The sequence below is a fragment of the Galeopterus variegatus genome, unplaced genomic scaffold (assembly GCF_000696425.1).
Source record: "Galeopterus variegatus unplaced genomic scaffold, G_variegatus-3.0.2 Scaffold2757, whole genome shotgun sequence".
NCBI lineage: Eukaryota > Metazoa > Chordata > Mammalia > Dermoptera > Cynocephalidae > Galeopterus > Galeopterus variegatus.
In genome coordinates, this window is record NW_007728868.1 from 49,692 (window position 1) to 75,093 (window position 25,402).

Sequence of the window (25,402 nt, forward strand, 5' to 3'; positions counted from 1 at the left end):
AAGGCGGAGGAGCATGTCTGATATGTCCAAGGAACAACAAAGAGGTGAACGTGGTTACAAAAGAGAAAAGAGAGGGAAAGCAGTAGATGACGACAGAGAAATAATAGAAGATAAAATCATGCAGCACCTTCTAGGCTGGTAAACAGACTGGTTTCTTCTCTTAGTGAGATGGGCCACTAGGGGCTTTTGAGCAGAGGAAGAGGCAAGGGAAAAAGTAGAAGCCAGCAAAAGGACTACTGTAATAATCCAGGGGGGGGATGACAGTGGCTTGTAAAAGAGGAAAGGTGATGAAAAATGCTCACGTGTTTAAAAATACAGCCATCAGGATTTGCTGGTAGACTAAATGTGGAGTATTTGTTAGACAGCAAGAGTCAGAGTAATTCCAAAGTATTCTGACCTGAATATTTGACCTAATGGAGTTGCTTAGACAGATAATTACTACAAAAAAAGTTCAGATAGTCATAGGTTACTCCCCTTGCTATTCATGCAGAAAGGCAGCATCAATATCACCTAGGAACTTGTTACAAATGCAGGATATCTGAGGCACCACTCCATACCTAGTAAATCAGAATCTGCATTTTATGAAGATCTGTACATAATTGTTTATTTAAATTTGTTTGTTTGTTTTGTTTTATATGTTAAGATGCTGTTGTGGAACTGTTGGGGGGAGGGGAAAAAGGGAGGGAGATAGGGTGGAAGGTGGGGTGTGGTTGAGGACTGAGGCACCCCCTCATTCTGGCAGGGGAAACTGGGGCACTTCTGGTCGTGGTTTGGTCTTAGGTGGGCTAGATGCAGATGTTGTGAAGGCATGGCTGAGGACTGCAGTCTCTCACTGCCCTGGCTTGGGAGCCCAGGGTGCTTCCAGTGGCAGCTCAGTGGTCATCACTGGACTGGATGCAGACTTCAGGGGGTCATGACTGAGGCCCTCGGCCTCCCACTGCCCTGGCTTGGGAGCCCGGGGTGTTTCCAGCAGCTGCTTGGTGGTTGTCATTGGGCTGGATGCAAATATCAGGGGGAGGGGCATGGCTAAGGACCTTGGCCCCCCACCTCCCAGGCTTGGGAGCCCAGGGGGCTTCTGGTCCTTCTACATTTTATAGGCATTCTTTGCTGGTGTTAGACCTTTACTAATTAATATCAGAAATTTGTCTCTGATCTCTGGGTTTGTTCGTTTTTTTTCTTTCACACTCGAGTCCTGTGGTTGAGCTAAATTGCTGCTTTGCTGCTGATTCTCTGGAGAAGGCCTTTTGTGCAGCTCAGGTTTTCATTGTTGACCCTGTAAGCACTTCCAGGTCTTGTGAGGTCTGGAATACCTGGGTTGTGTGGAAACTCTAGTCTGGGCCTGAGTCTTTTCAACAGACTGCACCCCCTGCAGTCGGAAGCTGGTTGAAGTGCATTGCAGGCAGAGCGAGCAGCACGTACAAAGGCCCTGAAGCTTGAGCATGATTGTTTTGTCTGAGTAACAGTAGGGGCCAATGTGGTGGCCATGTGTAAAGTGGAAGCTGGTTGAAGTGCATTGCAGGCAGAGCGAGCAGCACGTACAAAGGCCCTGAGGCTTGAGCATGATTGTTTTGTCTGAGTAACAGTAGGGGCCAATGTGGTGGCCATGTGTAAAGGGGGAAAGTGGTAGAGGTAGCAGGGAGCCAGATTTGGTAGAGACTGGTAGGTTATGATGGATATCATGCTGAAATAGGGAGCCATGGAAAAGTGTTGAGCAGAGACTAACCTGGCTTTTAAAAGGCTTGCTCTGACTGCTATGTGGAAAATAAACTCCAGGAACAAAGGTGGAAGCACAGAGACTGATTAAAAAGTTATTGCAACTGTCCATTCAGGTGCTTTTGGTGATTTGGATCAGGATAGTAGCAATAGGAGTGTTGAGAAGATTTGAAAATAGAACCAACAAGATCTACTGAAGTGGAGGCATCAGAGGAGACTCCCAGGTCTTTGGCCTGAGCCTCTAGAAGACTGGAATTGCTGAGATGGGATTGGGTAGGGGGAATGAGAGAGGAGCAGGACTGGGTGGAGTGGGTGAAATTATGAGTTTGGTTTTGGACATAAATAAGTTGGGTTCCTTTTGAAATCCAAATGTAAATGTCAAGTCGACAGTTGTATATCAGTGTTTATAAAGCTGTGGAACTAGAGGAGATCACTTAAGAAGCCAGCGTAGATACAGAAGAGGGGAGGAACAAACACTGTGGTCCTCCAACTGCAAGATTTCAAGAGAGGAAGAGGAACCTATCCTATTAAAGGTGAAATCAAGTATAGAGTGTGGGAAGGAACTTCCAGGGAGGTAGAAGGAGACCAGAGGAGTGGTATCTATGACGCCAAGTACAGAAAATGCTTTTAAGGAAAGAGCATTGAGCAGTGTAAGATGCTGCTGAGAGGTTGAGTGAAATGAGGATTTGGAATTTACCATTGAATTTGGCAGTGGTAGAGGTCATTGGCACCTTTGACAAGAACAGCTTTGGTGGGGTGATGGGGCTTAAGAGAGCTGGATTGAATGTTACTCAGAACAGTACCTGAGCCAAATACTGGGCACTGGTAATTGCTAGTTGCTGTTATGCCAACATGACAAATAGGGCCCACCAGAGAAGGTTTTGTACATCAATAAACAGCATGGTCCTTGGGTCCTTAAGGTGCTCAGTTGTTAGTTGCTGAAATATTAAATGTCCAGTAGGAACACATCTTATTCTAAGGTTTGACTCTAAAGCGGTGTTCACCAACAGAAGGTACAATGCAAGTTGCATATATAATTTTATATATGCTAGAAGCCACATTTTAAAAAGTACAAAGAGCAGGAGAAACTGATTTTAAGATTTTTAATTTAACCCAATATATCCAAAATAGTGTCATTCCAATATGTAATCAATATTCAAAATATGTCAGTGAAACATTTTACACTCTTTTTGCATCAAGTCTGGGAAATCTGGTATACACTTGGCACTTACAGCAGTTCGACCTGGCCATGTGTGAGGTGCTTACTAGCCACATGTGGCAGTGACCACCACACTGGGTGGCAAAGCTAGAGCTAGTGTAAAGGAGGGTGTGCCCAAAGGATTCCCTCTTCCTGGAAAGGCATGGAGTGATCTCAAAGCTGAATGAACTTGGGAAAGAAAGCAGGAGTTGGTTTTCCCTTATAAGCAAGTGAAAATAGTTTGGTCTATACAATATACCTTCCCCAAAGCCCTTCTTGGTTTTCTGGTGCTCCTGGTTTTTTCAAATTCATATCTTGCTGGCCCCCATAACTGATTTTCTACAACTAAAGTACTCTCAGATGGTTTTCCAGAACTAGAATAAAGAAGAGATGGATTCATTATAAGATATCTTTCTAGATGTGAACCTCTCAGTCTAGGAGGTATCATATCTTTTCCTTCTCCTTTTCCTTTATTCATGTTTTCATCCTCTTTGTCCCCAGTTTTTTCTTATACCTCAGCCCCTTTCTCTTCTCCTTGAAACTCTTGTCCTTTTAAGTCCCTGCGGCTTTCCCTGACTTCCCATGGCAAGATTGCTCATTCTCTCTCTCCCTCTCTTTCCGAATCACTGTTTATTCAACTAATACAGCTACTGTGATTTATCTGACTTCTCTCACCTGCCTCAGCTCTCCTCATCACGAAAGGTTGACTTACTCACCTCTGGGTCTCCAGCAACTAGCACATCTCCTACTTTATGGTAGGTTTCTGTAAGTTCTTGTCTCTTTTTTTTTTTTTTTTGTCTCAGTGGAGCAAAAGGAAAATGGACTTTGAGACACATTAACAAAGCATAGACATCCTTAGAGCGAGTTTTAGAACTATATCCTGTGCCCTATAGTGACCTACTTAATTAAAGTGGAATGATTTTCCTTGGTGTAGGAGTAACAAAGGGAGAAGGAATGTTTTGTGGGGAATGGAATCCTGAAACAGACTAACCTGAGTCTGCATTAAAAGGGCAAATCGAAGAATTAATTCATGACCTGGCTCTGCCCCATAGATCTTGTCTCTTGACTTTTGAATTATGCTTTCTGCTTTTTTTGACTTAGCCAATCAAGTTTGCCCAGGAATTAATTTTTTTTTAACCTGATGGTGATCCTGAATCATCACTGTAGGATCAAACCTGGGGTGATAGGACTTTGGGTGCTTCTCTCCCTGGAGTAGCCAGGGGGAGTTGAATAAACAGAAGTATTGGAGATGGGTAACCCTACCAGGGCAGGACACTGTCACTGCTCCACCACTGACAGAGAGAAACAAGATGGGGATGAAACACAAAATTAAGCAAATCGACATGGAGTTTGTTTGGAGAAGTCTCTACAAATTGCACGTCTGGACTTGAGATGACTAGTGAAGCACACTTTTTTTTTTGTCCTTTTTGAGACCGGCCGCACCGCGCTCAGCCAGTGAGCACTGTGAGCGCACCGGCCATCCCTATATAGAATCCGAACCCGCGGCAGGAGCGCTGCTGCGCTCCCAGCACTGCACTCTCCCGAGTGCGCCACGGGCTCGGCCCAGTGAAGCACACTTTAAAGATACAGAGACCTTTGTATCTGATAGTTTTAGACCAAGTTTTGTTGTTGTAGATTGGTTCTCCCCATGAATTCTTTTGCTTTATTCCTAAGCGAAATTGGAGGAGCCAGAATCCAGCTTTGTGGTATGAAAAACATAATGTGCCTTGCTGGGAAGACTGCTCTGCCAGGATATCCTGACACAGTTGACCCTAGCCAGGGGACATGGGTGCCGATGTCCTGCCCAAGACTTGAAGAGATTAGTCCCAGCATGGGCTCTGGCCTGCTGTGGTGGGAGTTCAGGACCCACCGTATGTGTTGAAAGATAGGACCACCTTCTAGTCCTCAGCATCTTTCTTCTCTTTGCTTTTTTCCAAAATGGGGGCTTTGCATTAATCGGGACCTGTCAGGCTCTGGTTCTGAGAGAAATCTTGTTATACTCCCAGGGTTCCTGTCTCTTCTTCAGATCCCCGCAGGGTCTGTCCACTTGTAGACTTGTGTTCTCCGATTCAGGATAGTTGAACAAGACCCTGGCCCTGTAGGACATAGTGACTCACAGGAAGCCCGAGACCAGTTGTTATTCTTTGAATTTGAGAAGAAAATCAGAAGTGTCATCCTCTGAAATGGAAACTAACAAAGAGAGGCAAATTATCTGAGAAAAGTTACCTAAATAGTAACTTGGTTGCCAATAGAAAGAGGGTATTTTCTGTTTCAGAGCTGGGAACCAACGGTGCCTTTTAGACCTCCATTTACTACAGGATTGCCTGACTTCTTAGGAGTTGGGTTGGTTGCTAAAAGTTACCTAAATAGTAACTTGGTTGCCAATAGAAAGAGGGTATTTTCTGTTTCAGAGCTGGGAACCAACAGTGCCTTTTAGACCTCCATTTACTACAGGATTGCCTGACTTCTTAGGAGTTGGGTTGGTTGCACTGGTGACCAGAGGATTCCACTTTCCAGAGAGAGATGCTGTGATGGAGTGGGACAGTTTGCTCCTTTGGCATGGGTACTAAGGCAGGGGTGGGGGACCAGCTGGCTCTGGGGAGTGAGCAGCGGCGGTTCAGGCACCAGAAAGCACACAAGAGACATCCCCTCTCACCCTCCTAGTGTAACAGATGAGGGTTTGGGTTTGTTCACTCTTTCTCTTGTGAGTTTGGCTACTTTGAATCAGTCCCCCAGGACATCATCACCCCTAGGTGAACTGATAAAGTCTGTCTTTAACATTCAGATCTGAGAAAGTACAGCTGTACTTACTGTACAGGTCTAGAATAGCCTGTGTGTTTCTCTCATCTGCCTTTTTTCCTTTCTCCCGTTCACTTTTCTTTTTTTTTTTTCTCATCACCTCTTAGCGTTACAGGAGTCAGCCTGCCATTGTAATCTGCCTCAGCTTGCAGACACATCCCTATCCTCTTTGTCTCCTTTGTTCCTTTCATAGATTCTGACTGTTTAACAAATTAGGCTGTTTGAGATGACCCCTTCTCTGCTCACCTACTTTGGAATGAATGTACTCCTTGGCTTCCACCCCCCAACTTTTCTGTCAGAGGCTCACACAAGCACAATCATTGTAAGGCTAAGGGCATCAGCAGCCAGTGAAGCTGCACCTCCTCCTCAGGTGAGTTGAGTATGTGTATGTTGACATCTGACTTCATTCACCTTGTGGTTGTGGCCTCTCCTTTACCTCACATAAAGGGGCCACCACTGTCAGAACCATCTCTCTCCCCTCTGTGGTTCTTCATGGTTTCCTGCCTCCAATCTTTCCTTCTGGTTTTGCTTGTTCTCTCAGACCAAGAAGGATGTACGTCATTTTTGTAAAAGTGTAGCCCCACAGGGCAGGTGGTACCTGGGTTTGGCAACAACAGATCTTTTGCTTAAGATTTGGACCCAGAGAAAGGAGACCACCCCACTTATCAGAGCACAGTGTCATCTTCTAGAGTCTGCTTGGTATTACTTGGCAAAAAATAAAGGAGGAGAAGCCATAGGAAATCCAGCTTTCTTCTTAGCCCTTTTCCTGTGATGGTGATTATGCCCTAACACTTGCCTTGTGCCCCTTCCCCACTCAGAGCAGAATCTTAGAGCTTATGCATTTCTTTCAGTAAGCCATGGAGGTCCTCTAACACAGGAGGCTCGACCTTGAACAAGGCATCCTTGTAAAAAGAGAAGGTGCCTGTAGGGAATAACAATTCCTTATTTCAGGCCCTCGTCCAGATGCTTCCTCGCACAATGTTCTGAGGCCTGTTTAATTTTGTTGGGCTATTGCATCTCTGGAAGCACATTCTCCTTGTAGTGCAGTCCTGTAGGAGAAGTTCGACTTGGTCCAGCTTTTCAGCACACAAGTCAGAGCAGATTGATTGCATGGTCTTGTCCGAGGAGAGAATGGACTGACTCATGATACCTGGATAGACTCCAGAGCGAGTTGCAGGGCCCTCTCCAGCTGCTGACAGAGCAGTCCCTCTCCTGCTCAAATGGCTCTGAGCATGCTGGTGTTCAGCTGGCCATCTGGAGATGTCCAGGATCCGCTTTCCTCTAGAGCTGCCTGGGTTTATATCCCATTCTGTAATCTGATGGGAGAATACCTCTCCAGCTCTCATAAAGCCAGTGTGCCTGACATGATGGAGTTGGATGGGAATTTGAGTTATTGGAGTGCCAAGAAGCAGTGCAGAATTGGGAGAGGTGAAGAAAGGAGCAATATCTAATGGTTTTACAAGCATTTCCAGGGATTTGAGCAATCGGGGGATGTCAGCATGGGGTAGGGCCTGAAAGGCTAATTCTAGGGCTGCCTCTACTATTTACTACTTCAGGACCTTGGGACAATTTCCTTAACCTCTCTCAGCCACATTATCCTTATCTGACAGAGAAAGTTAAAAGCTATTTTGTCTATCAAACAGGGTTGATGTAAGCAGAAAATGAATGTTTGGGACAGTGTATTTTGATAGCCATTATATTGACATAAGGCATTATTTTTAAAACCAGTAGTATTATGTATTCTGGTCATGTTCTAGTTTGGGGACAGAGACACATTTACTCAGACATGGCTCATAATGTCCTTTTTTTTTTTTTTCTTTTTCTTTTCTTTTCTTTTTTTTTTTGGTGGCTGGCTTGTATGGGGATCTGAACCTGTGACTTTAGGGTTATAAGGCTGTACTCTAACCAACGGAGCTAACAGGCCAGTCCTTATAATGTCATGTTGAAGGGGTTTTTTCCACCCAGGCTCCATGTTCTGAGACGGTTCAGATTCTCTATCTCCCCTAAAGCCCTAGAGAAAGAAGGAAGCAATTTGCCCTCCTGAGAGGAAATCTGGGTGGGACCTCTCAAATTCATCTATCATATTAGGCCCATTTGCCTATGTCTTGGCCCTCCCGGTGATATGAAAGTGGGAGTTCACATAATGAAGTTTAAAAATTCAGAGCTTTCCCATAAAAATCTTGAATTTGGTTTCTCCTGAAAGACCGTATCTGGTCCTATCAGCCAAGGTTCGGTGGTGCAGGGAAGTGCTCTTTGGTACCTTGCAGCCTCTTCGCCTCCCCAGGTATGCCCTTTGCATATGGAGTTTGGTTACTTGCCTGGCCTGTGCAGGCATTTGGTTTCGACCCTGTTTGAAGGTATCTTAATCCCAGAGATGTTAAACTTTGCAGTTATGATGGAGAAACTTGAATAGGCAGTCTTGTTTTCAGATTGGAGCAAAGTGATGCAGTATGGAACTTTAAAACAAGAAGTTTTGGGTGAAAAGCCTTGAAAAGCCCTTAAAAGGTAATAGGCATTAGACTAACGTGAGACATCATATTTACTTAGGCAGTAATAGTGGTATTAATTCAATTTACACACATCTGACACAAACTATACAGTAGACATAGACTCCATGTGAGTGTCTGTGTTTGTTTGACAGAAAACATCCAGGTTATTCCTTTACTATTGGTATACCTTTCACATTCAGTCATTGAATGTACACTGAGCTCCAACTTTGCTCCAAGCTGGAGTGATAGGATTTCATTTTAGTGCCTTCCTAGCCCCTCCAGAGACTTGATTGTACCCTCAGAATTTGTGCTTGCCTAACTGTATTGTTTTATGTATGTGTGTACGTACGTATGGATGGATGGATGGATGGATGGCAGCTGGCCAGTATGAGAATCTGAGTCCTTGACATTGGAGTTACCAGCATCATGCTCTAATTAACTGAGCAAATTTTTGGCCACGTATGGATGGATGGATGGATGGATGGATGGATGGATGGATGGATGGATGGCAGCTGGCCAGTATGAGAATTTGAGTCCTTGACATTGGAGTTACCAGCATCATGCTCTAATTAACTGAGCAAATTTTTGGCCACAAAACAAGACTTAATACATTTAAGAAGACTAAGATCATAGAAAATGACCACAATAACAGAAGGAAATTTAGAAAACTCACAAATGTGGGGAAATGAAACAACACTCTCCTAAAACACAGTGGGTAAAAAGAAATATCAGGGAAATTACAGAGTACTTTGAGATAAAAATCAAAGTGCGAATATGAAAATTTATAGAATGCAGGGCTCATGCAGTGTTTAGAGGAAAATTTATACTTGTAAACATCTGTATTAAAAATAAGAAAAATCTCAAATCAGTAATGTAAGCTCCGTTAAGAAAATAGGAAAAAAAGAGGAAACTAAAAGCAAATATAAGTAGGAAATAACAAAAATTACAACAGAAATATATGAAATAGGGAATTAAAAAACAGTAGAGAAAATCAACAAAACCAGACGTTGATTCTTTAAAAAAAAAATAACAAAAATTACAACAGAAATATATGAAATAGGGAATTAAAAAACAGTAGAGAAAATCAACAAAACCAGACGTTGATTCTTTAAAAAAATCAACAAAATTTGCAAACTTTGATCTAGACTGACCAAGAAAAATAGAAGACCAAAATTACTAAAATCAGAAATAAAGCAGGGGCATTATTACATTGTCATTATGGTTTTTTTTGTGTGGTAAGATTTAGTTTCTTTCTCTTTCTCATCTGCATTTTTGTTCTACCAGTGGGCTTTGTTCTTTCTTGTGTATTCACGGTAGTGATTATAGTTTTTTGGATTCCAGGTGCAGGACTCCCTTGAGGATTTCTTGTAGGGCTGGTTGAGTGGTAGTGTACTCCTGCAGTTTTTGTATCTCTGGAAAATACACTATTTTCCCCTCATTTCTGAAGGACAGCCTTGCTGGGAATAGTGTTTTTGGCTGGAGTTTTTTCTTTTAGTATTTTGACTATATCATCCCATTTTCTTCTGGCCTGTAGAGTTTCTGTTGAGAAGTCTGCTGTTAGTCTGTTAGGGACTCCCTATAGGTTGAGAAGTCTGCTGTTAGTCATCCCATTTTCTTCTGGCCTGTAGAGTTTCTGTTGAGAAGTCTGCTGTTAGTCTGTTAGGGACTCCCTATAGGTGACCTGATGCTTTTCTCTCGTTTTAAGAGTCTCTTTCTCTTTGAGCTTTGCCAGTTTGACTATAATTTGTCTTGGAGAGGATCTTTTTGGGTTGAATCTGTTTGGGGCTCTTGGAGCCTCCTGGATCTGAAGGTCCATGTCTCCCTGTACCTGGGAGGTTTTCTGTTATTTCATTGAGTAGGCTTTCCATGCTGTTTTTTTCATCCTCCCCTTCTGGAACACCTATGAGTCAGATGTTTGTGCACTTAAGGTTGTCTGATAGCTCTCTTAGATTTTCTTCACTTTTTAAAATTCTTTTTTCCTGGGCCGAGCCTGTGGTGCACTCGGGAGAGTGTGGTGCTGGGAGCGCAACAGCGCTCCCGCCGCGGGTTCAGATCCTATATAGGGATGGCCTGGCCGGTGCGCTCACGCGGTGCGGCCGGTCTGGAAAAAAAAAAGGACAAAAAAAATAAATAAAGTACCAAATTTTCATTAAAAAAAAAAAAATTCTTTTTTCCTTTTTTTGGTTCACCTGGGTTATTTCAAAAGAACTATCGTCAAGATCAGAAATTCTTTCTTCTGCTTGTTCTAGCCTGCTGCTTAAGCTATCCATTGTTTTTTATTTTGTTGAGTGAATCTTTCAGTTTCAGGAGTTTTGCTTCATTCCTTTTTAAAGTATTAATCTCTTTGTAAATTTCCTCCTTCCTATTCTGGATTTTTTTTTTTTTTTCCCCTCTCGTTTCATTATGTTCTGAGTCTTCTCCTGTGTCAGTGAATTTCCTTAAGATTGTTGCTCAGAATTCCTTTTTAGTCATTTCAAGGGTTTCCTGTTCTATAGGGTCTGGTACTTGAGAATTACTATATTCTTTGGTAGTGTCATTTTTTCTTGGGTTTTTGTATTTCTTTTTTTTTTTTTTTTTTCCCTTTTTGTCTTTTTTTACTGACCGGTAACTGGATCACAACCCTCGGTGTCGCGCCCGCACCGCGCTCAGCCAGTGAGCAGGAACCGGTCTCCACATGGGATCCAAACCCTCAGCGGGAGCGCCGCCGCGCTCCCAAGCGGCGCACTCTCCAGTGCGCCACCGGGCCGGCCCAAGGGTTTTTGTATTTCTAGTATCTATGTTGATATCTGGTCCTCTGGTAAAACAGTTGCTTCTTCTATTACTTGGAGTGGGCTTTGAGGAGAGAGATGTCCTCTTTTTCTGATCTCCGCTGGTGACTCTCCTGTGTCAATGCAGTCAGGTGTCTGGCAGGCTGCCTGCACAGTAGCTGTGGCTACTGTTGTGGTTTCTGCCACTTTAGCGGCAGTCCTGGCTGGTGGTCCACCCTGAAGGAGGTAGTGTTTTCTGTGTCGTCCTTTCCTGCTTCTGAGCAGAGGGGCCCTAAATACATTTTAAACACAACTCAGCTCCTATCAGAATGTTTGTCAGTGTTAGACTTGATTTAAATCTAGTTTCATAAGCTTTACAAGAACATGGAAAGGTGAGAGGAACATATTCCAGAAGATAATAACCAAAAGAAAGCTGGCCTAGCTTTGTTAATATTAAACAGTAGATTTTAAGGCAGAGAAGATCACTTCATGATGATAAACCATTTAATTTACTAGAAAGAATAATTCTTAATTGCACAGCCTGTACATCAAAAAATCAGTAAGAATTTGGAAGATATGAACAATGTAGCCAACCAGCTTGAACTGCACTCATCAACTATAGAATACAATCATTTTCAGGACATATAGAGCACTGGTGAAAACTGGCTACACACTGAGCTGTGAGGGCAGATCTCAGCACATTTCAAAGCCTTCTTACTGTGGCTGTGGTTCTTAATGTTTTGTAAGTAATGGACTTATTTGAAAATCCCATGTATCTTATGAATCAGTATAAATCAGGGTTTCTTAACCTCAGCACTATTGACATTTGGGGCCAGGTGATTCTTTGTTATGGGGATTGTCTGTGTTTTGTAGGATGTTTAGTTGCTTCCCTGGCCTCCACCCACTAGATTCCAGTAGGACCCTCCCCGCTCCCCTTCCCCCAGTGACAACCAAAAATGTCTTGATGTTGCCAAATGTCCCCTGTGGGCAAAATCACTTCTGGTTGGAAACCACTGATATAGATCTTCTCTCCAAAGAAACATGTAAATTTGCATTCAATTTCTTTCTTCTCCAGTAGCTAGCTAGATGGTCTTGTCTTCACTGAGGAAGCTTGAGTGAATGGGATAGCCAAGGAGCCTGGAGGTTTGGTCTTTGCTCTGTGCATAGCTTCTCCCCCCACTCCCCCATGCAGTGTACAGGTAGGTACTCGCTCATGAGTGTGTGGAGGCAGCATGGATTTCCTGGTTCTGAGGGCCTGAGGACTCAGACTGCCATTGGCTCTATGTCCTGCCCGAGACTTGAAGAGATTAGGCCCAGCATGGGCTCTGACCTGCTATGGTTGGAGTTCAGGTCCAGAATGTGTTGGAAGATAGTTCCACCTTCTAGTCCTCGGTATCTTTTTTCTCTTTGCTTTTTTCTAAAATGGTGGCTTAGTGTTAACCAGGACCTGTCAGCCTCTGGTTCTGAGAGAAATCCTGTTTTACTCTTCAGGGTTCCTGTCTCTTCTTCCACTTGTAGACTATGGACTTCCAGGTTTACAAACATTAGGCTTCTGTTTTACTCTAGGCCTTTTGCTAAGTGCTAGTCACAGAGAGTTCAAGTCCATAGCAGTAAAAAAAAATAGGTTATAAAATATTTGATATATGTGACCATTAAGGGATATAAAAGGAAAAGTGTTTTACTCTAGGCCTTTTGCTAAGTGCTAGTCACAGAGAGTTCAAGTCCATAGCAGTAAAAAAAATAGGTTATAAAATATTTGATATATGTGACCATTAAGGGATATAAAAGGAAAAGTTTATCCCTGATGTGATTAGCTGTGCTGGTGGGATCAGAGCAGAATTCACAAAAAAATGGGTAATCCAACCAGGATAAATGGGAGTTTGCAGGGGGAGAGAACATTGCAGGCAAGCAGAACAGCACGCTGGGTTCTGGGGGTTAATAATAGTTCAGTAGTGCTGTAGTGTAAAATGGGAACAGAAGATTAAAGAAGGTATAGCTGAGGCTTGCTGAGGAACTCAGACTTGGTCCTGCAAGCAGCTGAAGGGTTTTAAGTGATCATAATTTATATTTAGAAAGTTGATTTGAATGGCTCTGTGAAGAACAGGTTGGAGGCTATGTAGAGAACCCAGCTGAACTACGAGGTCTAAAACTGTCATTGTGGTCTTGGGGATAGAAGGGAGATGGACCCGCAAGGGAGTCAGGTCCCCAAACCCCAGAGACTATCTTGTTCACATCCATTACCTCAGAGGACACAGTCATGTCCTTGGCTAGAGAGAGGACACTGCCCTTAGCTCTGAAAATAAAGACATAAGTTTTTATTTGAGAGAGATTTTTTTCCACTTTTTATATACATTTTTTTCCTCTAGGAAATAGACAGACGGTTGGAAAAAAAACTGAAGATCACACAAAAGGAGAGGTAAGGCTACTGTCTGGTCTGAGGGCTCATGCTCTCTGCCATTTGAGAGCTGGGCAGTCAGTGAGTGGTATTCTCCCACTGGCATTAGGTTTAGCAGGTCAGGCTCATGGGTAGCAAACCCTTCCTTCCAAATTGGAGACCAAGACATGGTGGCTTGAGGCTATGGGAGTGAGGCTGGGGTGTTGCACCTACCTTCCACTTTAGTGGGCCCCCTGTGTGAGGTCGTCTGATGAAAAGTGGGGAGGTGACAAGTTGGAAGCCTTGAGTTTTAGGCCCGGCTGTGCCCCCAGTTGCTCTGAGATTTGGGACAAGTTTTGTTTTCCCCTCTGGACATCAGTTTCTTTCTCTGTGACACAAGGAATTTGGACAGATTATTTCTCTAGGCCCTCAGTGACTTGGTGGCTTAGGGTATTATGAGTGTATCCTGGTAGAAAAGATTCTAAGAGATTCTTGAAAGACCTTTAAGAGTAGCTTTGTTCCCCACCCAGACAGCAGAGGAAGTGGGTTTCTAGAGCATGTGAAAGTTGACTTCAGCTTTCTCTTTGGGTTTAGGTAACCTGTTGGTTTTCCCCAGGGACAAGGGGCAGGAAGGAGGATAGGATCTCTGGATTTGCTTAATGGGCTGCACAGTCATTCCCCAGGGAGCCCTGGGGCACTCTGCCTGACCTCTAGCTTTCCTGGCTCCCTGCCTCTTTGATCAAATTGCTGGCTCCTTGTCTGTCTCTCCTCTCGGCAACTACACTAACCCCTGGTTGCAGTCCCCTTTCATGCCATTCCTGTCCAGGAGTTATTCCAATTCACCCTGGCAGCAACTGAGTTCCTCCAGTCCCTACCCCTTCTGACAACCAAGGTTCTGAAGAGAAGCTAGTTGACTGCTCTGTGGAGGGTCCTAGTTGCTGTGTGGGGTGGTCATTCTTGCCTGGGTCCCTTTCTCCTCCTGTGGTTTTGTTTCTTGACCTTCCTATATTTGTTTTTTGTTAATTCCACCTCTCCTCGTGGACACATCACCTTGATGTGCATATCCACCGGCCTTGGACAATGTTTCTTTTAAGCATTGCCAAGCACTGTTTCTAGGATCGTTCTTCACCCCAGCCCCGCCGCTGTCCAGCAGACCAGAGAGCCCTGTCGAGGGAGGTTTCTCTGCTGAGAAGCTCTTCTGAAGAGGTGATTCAGTTGTCTGGTGTAGCTTTTCTCTGAGAGGCATAGGTCACTCTTGCCAAAAGGCTGAGGCAGTTTGGTAAATCCTGTCTTGGTGCCAGGCAGGGATGGTGTAGCAGGCTCCTTTGTAGTGTTTGACTGGTTTGAGTGAATACACGTGGTGGGAGACCTTGGCTGAGGTTGAACACTTTGCCTACCCCCAGGCTAAGGGGCTCCCACCTCACCAGCCTATCATACTGTGGTCTGTGTGGGGAAAGCTGGGATTTTAACTGAAGTCACTGGATTCTAGACAGGAAATGTTTTGCCACAGGTGGTTAATATGACTGTGATGAACATGGGGATAGAAGGTCCAAAATGAGGTGGTTTTCCAGCCCCCTTGGCCAGGGGTTAGGTCTGGGGAGTAGCTCCTGTGGACTGCTGGAGCTGGTGGCAAGGTTGGTTTTTTGAGAAACCCTTTTTGAGGAGTTGGAGTTTTGATGTCTGGTCAGAGGCCAGAGAATAATGAATAGAATTAGTAGGGAGAGGAAAGTGGGGGGCTGGTGGGGGATGGGGGAAATGGATGTGTCCTTCCTAGTTAGGGGTAGGATTTGTGAAGCTGTGTTTGCTTTGTCAGCAGGAAATCCAAATCTCCTCCCAAAGTGCCCATTGTGATTCAGGACGATAGCCTTCCCTCGGGGCCCCCTCCACAGATCCGCATCCTCAAGAGGCCCACCAGCAACGGTGTGGTCAGCAGCCCCAACTCCACCAGCAGGCCAGCCCTTCCAGTCAAGTCCCTAGCACAGCGGGAAGCAGAGTACGCCGAGGCCCGGAAGCGGATCCTGGGCAGCGCCAGCCCTGAGGAAGAGCAGGAGAAACCCATCCTCGACAGGTGAGTGTGACCACACCACTGAGGTCCCCCCTGAGGAGGAGGAGGAAGAGGAGGAGAGTGGCCTGGCTGCAAGTTAGGGTAGTGATAAGCAGGCAGAGTCAGGGCAGGGACAGCACAGCTGCAGCTGCCAGTCCCAGACTGCTGGGGCTAGTTCACTGTCTGTGCTCCAGAAGCCCTGGGGAATGCTTCGGGGAGGTGGTGGTTTGCTGGCATGCTGCCTCTGCAGTCTGCAGGCACCAAGGGCAGTGTTGCATAGAGGTGAAAGACGTGAACTTGGAGGTAAAATCTGCCACTTACCTCTTAGAATTACCTCTCTGTGTCTTAGCTGCATAATTATGTTGTTGTATAGTTAAGTGAGTAAATGAGCAGATGAGCACAGGGTGCTGAGACCCTTCCTGGCACAGTGGAAAGCGCCCAGTTAAGTGCATCCATGTTATCTTCTGGGTCTCCAATAGCCCCTTCTGATGTTCTTATGAATTTTCCTAAATTCTTTTTTACTTTCAGCACTTTTTCTCTGCAGTACAAGAGGTTGCACTATATAAATCTGTCACTTACTGGTAAAGCAGTATTTGTTAGAACGGTCTCTTTCTAACATTGAGAGGCCTCTGTGGCTTGGTATTTTGGGACTTGAAGAACTAATCTGCAGACCTTCTTTCCATTATTTTGAAGGGATGTCCATTATCTGTTATTTTTCCTCTAAGACATCACCTTTCCGAAGTGGAAAAAGTCCATTTCCTTTAGTCTTCTGTCATAATATGAGTCAGCCATTGACCACATGGTTTGGTGAGAAGCAGAAGGGCAGAGTTGGTGGGAGCCGTGTCACTCTGAGCTCTTGGTTAGGGCTCTGGAGAGTCTGTACCACATAGTTGTGTGGAGGATGTGCTGTTCATGGCTACTGCCTCTGGACAGAATGGGTCCTTGAGCATTCCCACTGCCTGCAAATGCATGATGGTGAGCCAAACGGGGGAAGAATGCTGAAGCTGCTAGAAGTGAACATGAACCACCACCCCACCTGCCCACAGGGACCTCCCAACTTGGAGATGTCTGGAGTTGTGGAGCCAGACTTGGCTGATAGCCACCATGTGACTTCTGCCCCAGCTGCAAGGATGGATGATTTTAAGATCTGGGGACATCTTGTATATCCACCTTCAGGCCTTCCTCTGGTCTTCTTCCCTTCAGGCCAACCAGGATCTCCCAACCTGAAGACAGCAGGCAGCCCAATAATGTGATCAGACAGCCTATGGGTCCTGATGGGTCACAAGGCTTCAAACAGCGCAGATAAATCAAGGCAAGAAAGGATGCCGCCGCTGCCTCCGTCACCACCTCCTGGGTCGTCAGCCACGGGTCGCACTGCCGTGGCAGACAGCTGGACTTGAGCAGAGGGAACGACCTGAATTACTTGCACTGTGATCCCCTTGCTCCGCCCACTGTGACCTTGAACCCCATGCACTGTGACCTCTCCTCTTCCCCCCTTCCCACTGTGATTGGCATGTCAACAAGGGCTGTCCCAAGTCAATAGAAAGGGAAAGGGTGGGGGTTAGGGGAGGGTTGGGGGGACCCACCAAGGACTCAGAGTGGAGAGTCAGACAGTGCCACTTGGCCACTTGGGGTAAAGCCAGTGCCAGCAATAACAGTTTATCATGCTCATTAATTTGGGATTTCAAAACACAGATGAGAACTCCCACCCACCCACCCCCATGTGCATGTCTTCATCACTTAAAAAGTAAGTTCCATTTGAAAATATCCTTTCTTTTTTTTCTTCCTATTTTTGTTTGTTTATACAAATGTCTGATTTGCAAGAAAAAGTGCATGGGAGGGGTTTTAGCAATTTAATGAGTTTTTAATTGAGGAAGGGTAGTTTGGTAGTCTACTTAAAAATGTTTCTGGGAAATTCACTAGGAACATTAACCAATAGGATTTTGGTGAGCTTAGCTTCTGTATTCCTACTGCCGCCCAGAAAAGGGGCAGGGCTCTGCAGCCCCCAGGACAGATGAGCACCCCATGCCTATATCCCCCTCCCCCAGCTAAGTCCCAGGGCATCTTGGCCCTGCCTGGAGACTAGGCTAGCTCTGTAGGCTCAGAGAGCCTTGGGGCGGGGATGCCAACCCCACCTCTAGTATTTTGGGAGATAGGGAAAGTGAACAGACTTCCCCTTCCCATACCCCTCAGGGTGGTTCCCTACCAGCCAGGCTTGCTAGAAGAGGGCAGGGAGCATCTGGGTGCAAGACTGCACTCCTGCGCTTAGAAGTAAGGGATGCGAGATGTGTTCAGTATTTTGCTATCAGCACAAGGAACAGCAGGAGAGAGTCTAGCTCCAGGACTCTGAGCCTTCTGTCCAGTGTGGTTAGGAGGTGGATAGATCTTCCCACTCCAGCAAGGCTTGAGCTCCTAAAGATCTGTGGCATGCCATCTCAGTTGATGGCCCCAGTTCAGTGACTATACCTGGTACATTTCCTGTGTGAAATCAGTACCATGGAGGCAGACCATTCTGAATGAAGTTGAGAAAAGAAAAGTTTTGCATTGCCAAGATTGATGACAGCTTAGTTCCCCGGAGGCCTAGGCTACTCTTCACCTGATTTCCCAGAGTGAGGGCCTGGAATGAATGCAGTTTCTCCTCTGTCCCTGGAGCCTGGAGATTTGCTTTGTCTCCTTGAGGTGGAAGATGCTAAGAGGGCAGCTGTCCCGAGCACCTCTGTGTGCGTACAGCCTGGCTCTTCTCAGGCCTTCTGGTCTCTTCCATTGCACTGCGCCTTATCCCTCAGCCAGCCAGACGGCCTCCCCACTCCTGTCCAGCAGATAAGTTTTTGAGTGGTTGGTGTGGTTTTGTTATTCAGGCAGTTCTTGGTGGCCAAGGTGGCAAGCTAGGTTTTGCAGGCTCACTCCACCTTTGGTTCAGCCTTGCCCTGTGGGAATGGTCGGCCAGGCCCAGCAAGCCATGTCCCACTATGTCTTCCCCTTAGGAGGAAGGGCCTGCTGCCAGTTGAGTCAGCAACTAGTCCATAGCACAGCCTTACAACTGTGTGAAGCCAGGAATCATTTGTGAGCAGAGCTGGGACAGTTTCCATGAGTAAGGGAGGGGGATTACCTCCAGGAGTAGGCAAGGAAGAAAGTTGGCTGCTATTTTTTTAGTTCCACTGCCCTGATCAAGTGTCCACATTCTAAATGTATAGGTCTGTCCCTCATGTAATAGTGGTTTCTGGCCCAAGGTGAGGATGTCCTTTCAGTTGTAGAAAGGTGCAGAGGTGGTCCAGGTGGGAAGGTCAGAAGTGCTGATTGCTCAGCCATCAAGACCACCTGTTTTGCCCCGCCCCTCTAGTGGGAGCCAAAGAGAAGGCTGGCTGATGGGTGTCTGCAGATTGAGGATGTGGCAGAGACTGGTGCTGCCACCTCCCTCTGGCCAAAGATGGGGCTTTGCCCGCTGTGTGCCTGTCACCACCACCAGCAGTCATGCCCTTGGCTTCCCAGATGGAGAGGTGGCAGGCAAAATTTTTAAAAGAAAAAAACCGGGAACTTGGGAGGCGGGAGGGGATATGGGAAAAAGGTTTGGATTTTGTGTGGGGGATTTTTTGTTTGTTTGTTTGTTTGTTTTGATAGTTGTCTGTAACTTTCCATAAGTGCTTTTTTTTTTTTTTTCCTTTTTTTTTTTTTAATTAAAGTAAGTTGCAGGCTTTGGCTTGGAAAACCCCAGGGGGGTTGGGGGGCAGAAACCTGAGGCTGCTGCCCCTTTATCTGCCTTCATGGTACTGTCCCCTTCCCTCAGCTCCTCCTTGATCCCATTAGCCAGGCCTCAGACCTTCCAGCTAACCGCTTCCCATGAGCCACTACTCTGACGTCAGCCTATAACCAAAGGAGCTGGGGGTCTGGGCCTGGTGACCAACCCTTCTCAGCCCACTCAATCAGGGTGCTCCCCACCTGCAGGCAGGAGGCAACACCCTATCTGCTACCATCAGCCCCTTCCAGAGCCCACCTGCCCTGCCCAGCCTAGCCAAGCCCTGCCCTGCCCAGCCCAGCCATACCCTGCTCTGCCCCATCTGGGGTGCTCTGCTCAGGGATGGGCCGGCAGGGCTGCACCCAGCCTCCCTGATAAGCAGAAGAGACTCAAGAAACCTCTGGGGTCCTGTTCTGGTCATGTGATCCCAGGTGTGCACATGGGCCCCTTGGGTGTCTGAACAGAAGGGCATGGGAGGTAGGGCCACACCCCTGCAGTCTTGCTCTGCTGGTGTAGCGGGCAGCTGCCTACCCTTACCCCACCTCGCACCGCGGGCTCCTGAGTCGGCAGATTAAGCATTTTATAAATTGTATTTTAAATACATGTTTTAAACTTGTCAGATCTTTGTCCTCATTTCAGTCTTTGGCCTACAACCTCTTGCTGTGGCTCCTTGTTTAACCCTGGGGGGCTACCTCTGTTTAGTCCCAGGGAGGGACTCTCTTTGGTAGATAAATAGGCCGGGTGGTGTGTGGGTTGGGGGGCAAGGACCCACCTCGTTAGTGCTCCAAAGGATGCAGACTTCTAGGTCCTGGGGCTCTGTCAGGGATAGCATGACTGAGGTTGCCTCTTGCATTTCCACGGGGCCTGCCACTTTCAGGGTCCAGATCTTTTCCAGGTATATCTCTTATGTTCCCCACTCCCTTAAGAGCAAGTGGGGAGAGAAAACTCCTACTTTGTGGGGCTCCCAGTTCAAAGGGGGAGACATTCATTTGAGGAGAGTCCCAGCTCTGTGCTTTGAGAGCACAGAAGGTCAAGACTTTGCATCCAGGATCACCTGTTGCAGGAACCCCAACCCTAGGCAGGGCTTTGAGATGAGTCTTGCCTCAGAGACTCAAGCCTGAGGGAGGCTGGAGCCCTGCACTCTGAGAGCCGAGTGGGGGGGAGTGAATACCTGGGGGCCTGCTTTGGCACCAGGCACAAAGAAGCTGAGGTTCTCAGTGTTTATTGGCTTACCAGGCCACAAAAGCAAACTCCAACAGCAGCCCCTGCCTGATGACCCCTCTTTTGCAGGCCTTGAACAACTGCCCAGCATCAGGACTGCAGGGGGTCAGTGGGTTCGAGCTGGCACTGAGCTGAGCCACTTTCTGCTGTCAGAGCTGTGTTCCCTGGGAGAGGGAGGTAGAAAGGTGGGAGATGTTTGGCCCTCTCTCCACAGTCCTCCCAGGACATGAGCCATCCCTGTGTGCCCAAGGGGAGAGGAGGCCTCCCTTTGGAAGTGATGGAGCCATCAGTTGGACTTAGGGGCTGATTCTAAGTCCAAGGCTCTTCTTCCCAGAGGGGCCCTGGATGGGGACTGCTGTGGGGAATGCTCCTCTCTGCCCATCTGATTAACCTGCTACTCCTAATCTGGAACCAGATTGGGCAAAGGAGATGAGTTAAGCCCCCTGTATGGGAAAGGGGGGTAGTGCCAGCATAAGAAAAAGGTAGTAGGTGCCCCTGAGTCCTGGGTACAGGAAGACAAGAACTCTGGCTTCAGTGAAACAATCTGCTTGGTCACAGGCTCTCAACAAAAGTTAATTTCTTCCCCTTCTACCTTTTATCTCTGGAGCAGGCAGTCATTAGGCATCATCTCTTGGAGGGATGGATTCCCCAGGCACTAGGCCAGGGACCTCTTAAGGAAGGAGGTTGGTGGGCCTGGGCTGGGCCCTCACCCTCTGGGCACCCACCTGCTTCCTTGAGATCCTGACTGGAAGAAGAGGCTACGGATGTCAGGGTCCAGGCCGGTGGGGGCACACTGGTCCAGCATATAGTGGTTGCCCTGTTTCCGACTGACCATCTTTTTGTCCAGGGGCGGGCAGAGTGGGATGCAGGGTACCTGGGCATAGGGGCTCTGCAGGTTGGCAACTGGTGAAGGAGGCAGGAGGGGAATGCTTCACAGCATGCCTGGCCTTGGGAGTCAGGCAGACCCAGGTGAAATTCTGGTTTTGCCCCATAATGAGATGGGTGGGATTCGGCAAGTCACTTCTCTGATGATGAGGATTAAAGGGATAATGTATGCAAAGCATTCAGCTGAACACAGCACAGAATTAGAGCTGATAGCTTAAAGAGGATGGGTTCTGGCACAGTCTGGTAAGCATGCTCTAGCATGACTGTCCAAAGCTCCTATCCCATCACTTGTCACATAATAGGAGCCTAATAAATGGTACTTGGGCAAGGGAAGCAGCCTTGCCCAGTGGAAAGATCACAGGTCTGGGGGTCAGACCTGGGTATAAACTCTTCCCAGCACACTAACTGGGGAGACTTGAGGTGGCATAAACTTCCTCGCTTTCAATTTTCTCATCTGTGAAATGGGGTAAGTATGTGATCATATGAATTAAATTCTAGTGCATCTGAAAAGGCTCCAGCACAATGACCCCAGTGGTGCTCAGTTAAGTGACCTGGGATTACTAATCTCTCCACAGCTGCTCCCTTCTCAGTCCTGGCTCTTGGGGCCAACCTGTGCTCAGGGCTAAGGTAGGAAGGGGAAGAGTGCAGTGCAGCAGGCTGTTGTCATGGGGCTTGATGTGGAGTAGTGATTATCAGCCCATTTACTGATGTACATAGTTCAAGCCCAAAGTGGAAAACCAGGCCCCTCAGCTCCCTGGATCTGGCTGGGTGGGGGCCAGGAGGCCAGATGGGCAGAAGAGCAGAGCCCGCAGCCCAGACCAGACCAGACCAGCCCACTGTGCCCAGGGCCCTCACCGTAGTTCTGCTGCTTTAGCCGGCTCAGGATCCTGAGGACCCTTCGTTCTGAGACTTCCAAGCTGTCTGCCTGCTGAGGGTTGTAGGTAAGCTTCTTCCGTGACCGCAGCTGGTCTAAGGCCGATGCCATCTCTCTGGCCTTGTGGGTGCCTTCCTTCAGCTTCTTCTGGTAGTAGCTGGGGAGGCAGTGCCCGCCCAGCTCAGCCTGGCTATGTTTAATTTGCCTCGCTCCTCCTGAACCCCTGTTCTGCCTGGCCAGCTCTGGAGCAGCAACACAAGCAGGAGTTAGGAGACTTGGATTCTAGTCCCAGCTCTGCCCTTAACTTTCTGTATCTATGGGCAAGTCACTGCCTGGCTCTAGGCCTCAATTCCCCTATGTAAAATGGGGGAGATGGTTATCTACCCATGACTGCAAGTCACTTGACTTCTCTGAGCTTCAGGTTCCCCCTGGGTAAAATGGAGATCAAAGAGTACACATGTTGGGGCCGGCCCGGTGGCGCACTGCGATAGTGCGCCGCTTGGGAAGCGCAGCGGCGCTCCCGCCGAGGGTTCGGATCCCACATACAGACCAGTTCCCGCTCACTGGCTGAGCGAGGCGCGGGAGCAAGCTTTAAGGGAAAGGAAAAGGGTAGGGGGTAGTGATGAGGGGCTGTTTTGCTCAAGGTGGTCAGCAAAGGTTTCAGGAGATGACATTTGAACAGAATGAAGGGAGGGAAGAAACCAACTGGATATCTGGAGGGAGAGTTCCAAGCAGAGGAATGGCATGTGCAAAGGCCAGGAGGTGGGAAGAAGCTTGGTGAGCTATAGGGACAGCAAAGAGTCTCGAGAAGCTGGAGCCTGATGCATGAGGGAGAGAGGGGAAGAGGTGTGGGCAGCACGATGGCAGGGCCACATCATCTGGGGCTGAGTGGGCATGCTACTCAGAGTGTTGGGAAGCCCTAGGGCTTAACCTGATGTCTGCTGGGGCCTCTGCCTACTTTGGGGCCTGGAATATTGGGTTTTCATAGGCCTCAGACATGGAAGATAGAAAACCAATCCCAGAGCCTTTACATGGTAGGAGATTGGATGTAAACCGCTTTTGTAAAATTAGGACTCCCCCAAAAGGCAACACCCTGAGTAAAGAGTTAGACTAGAAAATAACTTCATTCCACAGGAGCCAGAAGGACATAAGCAGAGTGTGTGAAGCTTTCTTGGTCCCCTTTTTAAAGGAAATTGCTTGCTCTCCACTTCCTCTGTCCCCCTTCCTGTGGGCTTGAATTCAGATTGGTTGCTGATAAATTGGTTCAGGATTGACCTAGGGGATGGTGGAGCAATAAACTGTAAAGAAACTGGGTGCCTGGCAACTTTGTCTCTCTGCCTGCTTCCTCCAGACTGTCAATATGAGAGAAATAAACTCCTACCTTGTTTGAACTACAGTATATTAGAGTCTGTTGCTTGACAAATACACCAACCCAGAATTCTGTACCTAGCTAAACTATTCAGAAGTCGAGGGTAGAATAAACACATTTGCAGACATACAAAACCTCAAAAATTTTGCCTCCCATGCATCCTTTCTCAAGAAGCTACTGGAGGAAGTGTTCTTTCAAAATGAGGACATAAATCAAAAAAACAAAAAGAAGTAGGGGGGGGATATACATGCAGACAACAGGAGATCTAAGACAGGAGAGAGGCAAACATACAGGAAGGTGGTGAAGGCAGATCCCACGGTGGCAGGCAAGTGCTGTAAAGGACAACCAATTTAGATTGGATCACTGTACACAGATTTCAAGGTATGGCATTTCTATACCTGTTGTTGAATTACTGCCTTTCTAACCCAGACGAGCTACTGGGGAAACATGTTCCCATTAAAAAAAAGAAGCAAACTAAGAAAGAGATGCAGGGAATGGAGAATCCAAATCAGAGGAACGGAAGAAAGAGTCCCAGGAGGACAGCTCAGCAGCAGGCCTAAACAATTACTCCAGAAACAAGGGGAATGGAATTATTTAAAACATGCCTGCAAAAAAAAAGGAATTCTAGGAAGGTGCAAGAAGAATTATTAATAGGTACAAAGGGAAAATGTCAAGGTAATTGTCAACTTGAGGAAGTAAAAGGAAATAAGTCATGGTATACTAAAATGCTCAGCTTTGAATAATTGTATAGCCATAATAATAGAAACTTCAAATACTGATTTATCCAAAAATGATAAAATACCAGAATAAAGAAGAAGAAGCCAAGGATTTGTTATGACCCTTGCAAGTGTTTGTTATGAGCCTTTTTGGACTATTGTGCTTTTAAAACAATGTCCACTTACTACTTTGACTTAAATTTTTGAAAATTAAGTCAAAGGATGAAAATTATTTCAATTGAATACTACTAACTAAAAGGAAGTTGAAATAGCCATATTAATGTTCAAAACAAACCTAGGCCTGGGGGGCCGGGATGGGTCCGTACCCCTCCGCCTGCACGACCACCAATGCTGCTGTTTTTCAATAAAACCAGAGTTGAAGAGAAAACGTAACAAAAGAAAACAAAACCTAGGCCTTCAGATGAAAAGCATTACTAGAAACACAAATGATTATCATATAATGATGAAATGTTCAATTCATCAGGAAATATAAAATTCTGAAAATGAAATATAAAGTAAAACCTGCTATAACTAGAAAGAGAAATAGACAGTTCCTCTGTCACTGTGGTGACAAGTAATTACAGAAGGGAGCTCTCTTCCTTACAGTAGAATGCCAACTAATAAATGTAGATGGAATGACAGAGTAAGAAAATCAACATTTTTCAACCTTCAGAGTAATAACTGATTTAGGTAAGAATCATCAATGCATGCTAAAACTTATGGGTGTGAGTATGTGAGGAACAGGATGTTTACACAGATTCAAATTCCTCACGAAGAAAATACTTGTTAATTACAAAAGGAAAAACAAAAACTTGAGGGTGGAGAAACCATGACAGAATCACCTTAAACAAATGATCGGTGTTCTAATGCAACACACAGAGGAATACACAATACTTCCGTGCTATTCTGTTATGCACAACAGATGTATAACCTGAATCTTATCATGAGGAAACAAGCCCAAACTAGGGGATATTCTATAACAAAAAAAAAAAAAAATGAGGAATTTATTCAGATTAAAGTAGACTAAAGAATCATAACAATTCAATGCAATGTGTGATCCTGGATTGGAGCCTGAATTGGCGGTGGGGCGGTGGGGGGAGAAAACCCACAAAGACAAAAAAAGCTATAAAGGACATTAGTGGGACAATTGAAAAAAATTGGAATAAGGACTGTAGATTAGTTAATAGTATTCTTATCAGTGTTAAATTTCCTAAAATTAATAAGAAACTGTCCACTTAGC

The 25,402-nt window shown here is 46.2% G+C and overlaps 2 protein-coding genes across 2 annotated transcripts in view; one reads left to right on the forward strand and one right to left on the reverse strand.

Moving 5' to 3' along the window:
- Positions 1 to 19,716, forward strand: part of SZRD1 (SUZ RNA binding domain containing 1) — a 28,753-nt gene extending 9,037 nt beyond the window's left edge. Inside the window, exons 2-3 of the mRNA XM_008582897.1 lie at positions 15,134 to 15,388; positions 16,568 to 19,716. Coding sequence (XP_008581119.1) covers positions 15,134 to 15,388; positions 16,568 to 16,670 — 358 coding nt within the window. The 3' untranslated portion in view covers positions 16,671 to 19,716. The remainder of the gene's footprint in view (positions 1 to 15,133; positions 15,389 to 16,567) is intronic.
- A 663-nt stretch (positions 19,717 to 20,379) lies between these two features.
- SPATA21 (spermatogenesis associated 21) overlaps positions 20,380 to 25,402 on the reverse strand; it is a 28,829-nt gene continuing 23,806 nt past the window's right edge. The window contains exons 7-9 of the mRNA XM_008582906.1: positions 22,059 to 22,234; positions 21,044 to 21,221; positions 20,380 to 20,482 (exon numbers count right to left, since the gene is read on the reverse strand). Coding sequence (XP_008581128.1) covers positions 20,425 to 20,482; positions 21,044 to 21,221; positions 22,059 to 22,234 — 412 coding nt within the window. The 3' untranslated portion in view covers positions 20,380 to 20,424. The remainder of the gene's footprint in view (positions 20,483 to 21,043; positions 21,222 to 22,058; positions 22,235 to 25,402) is intronic.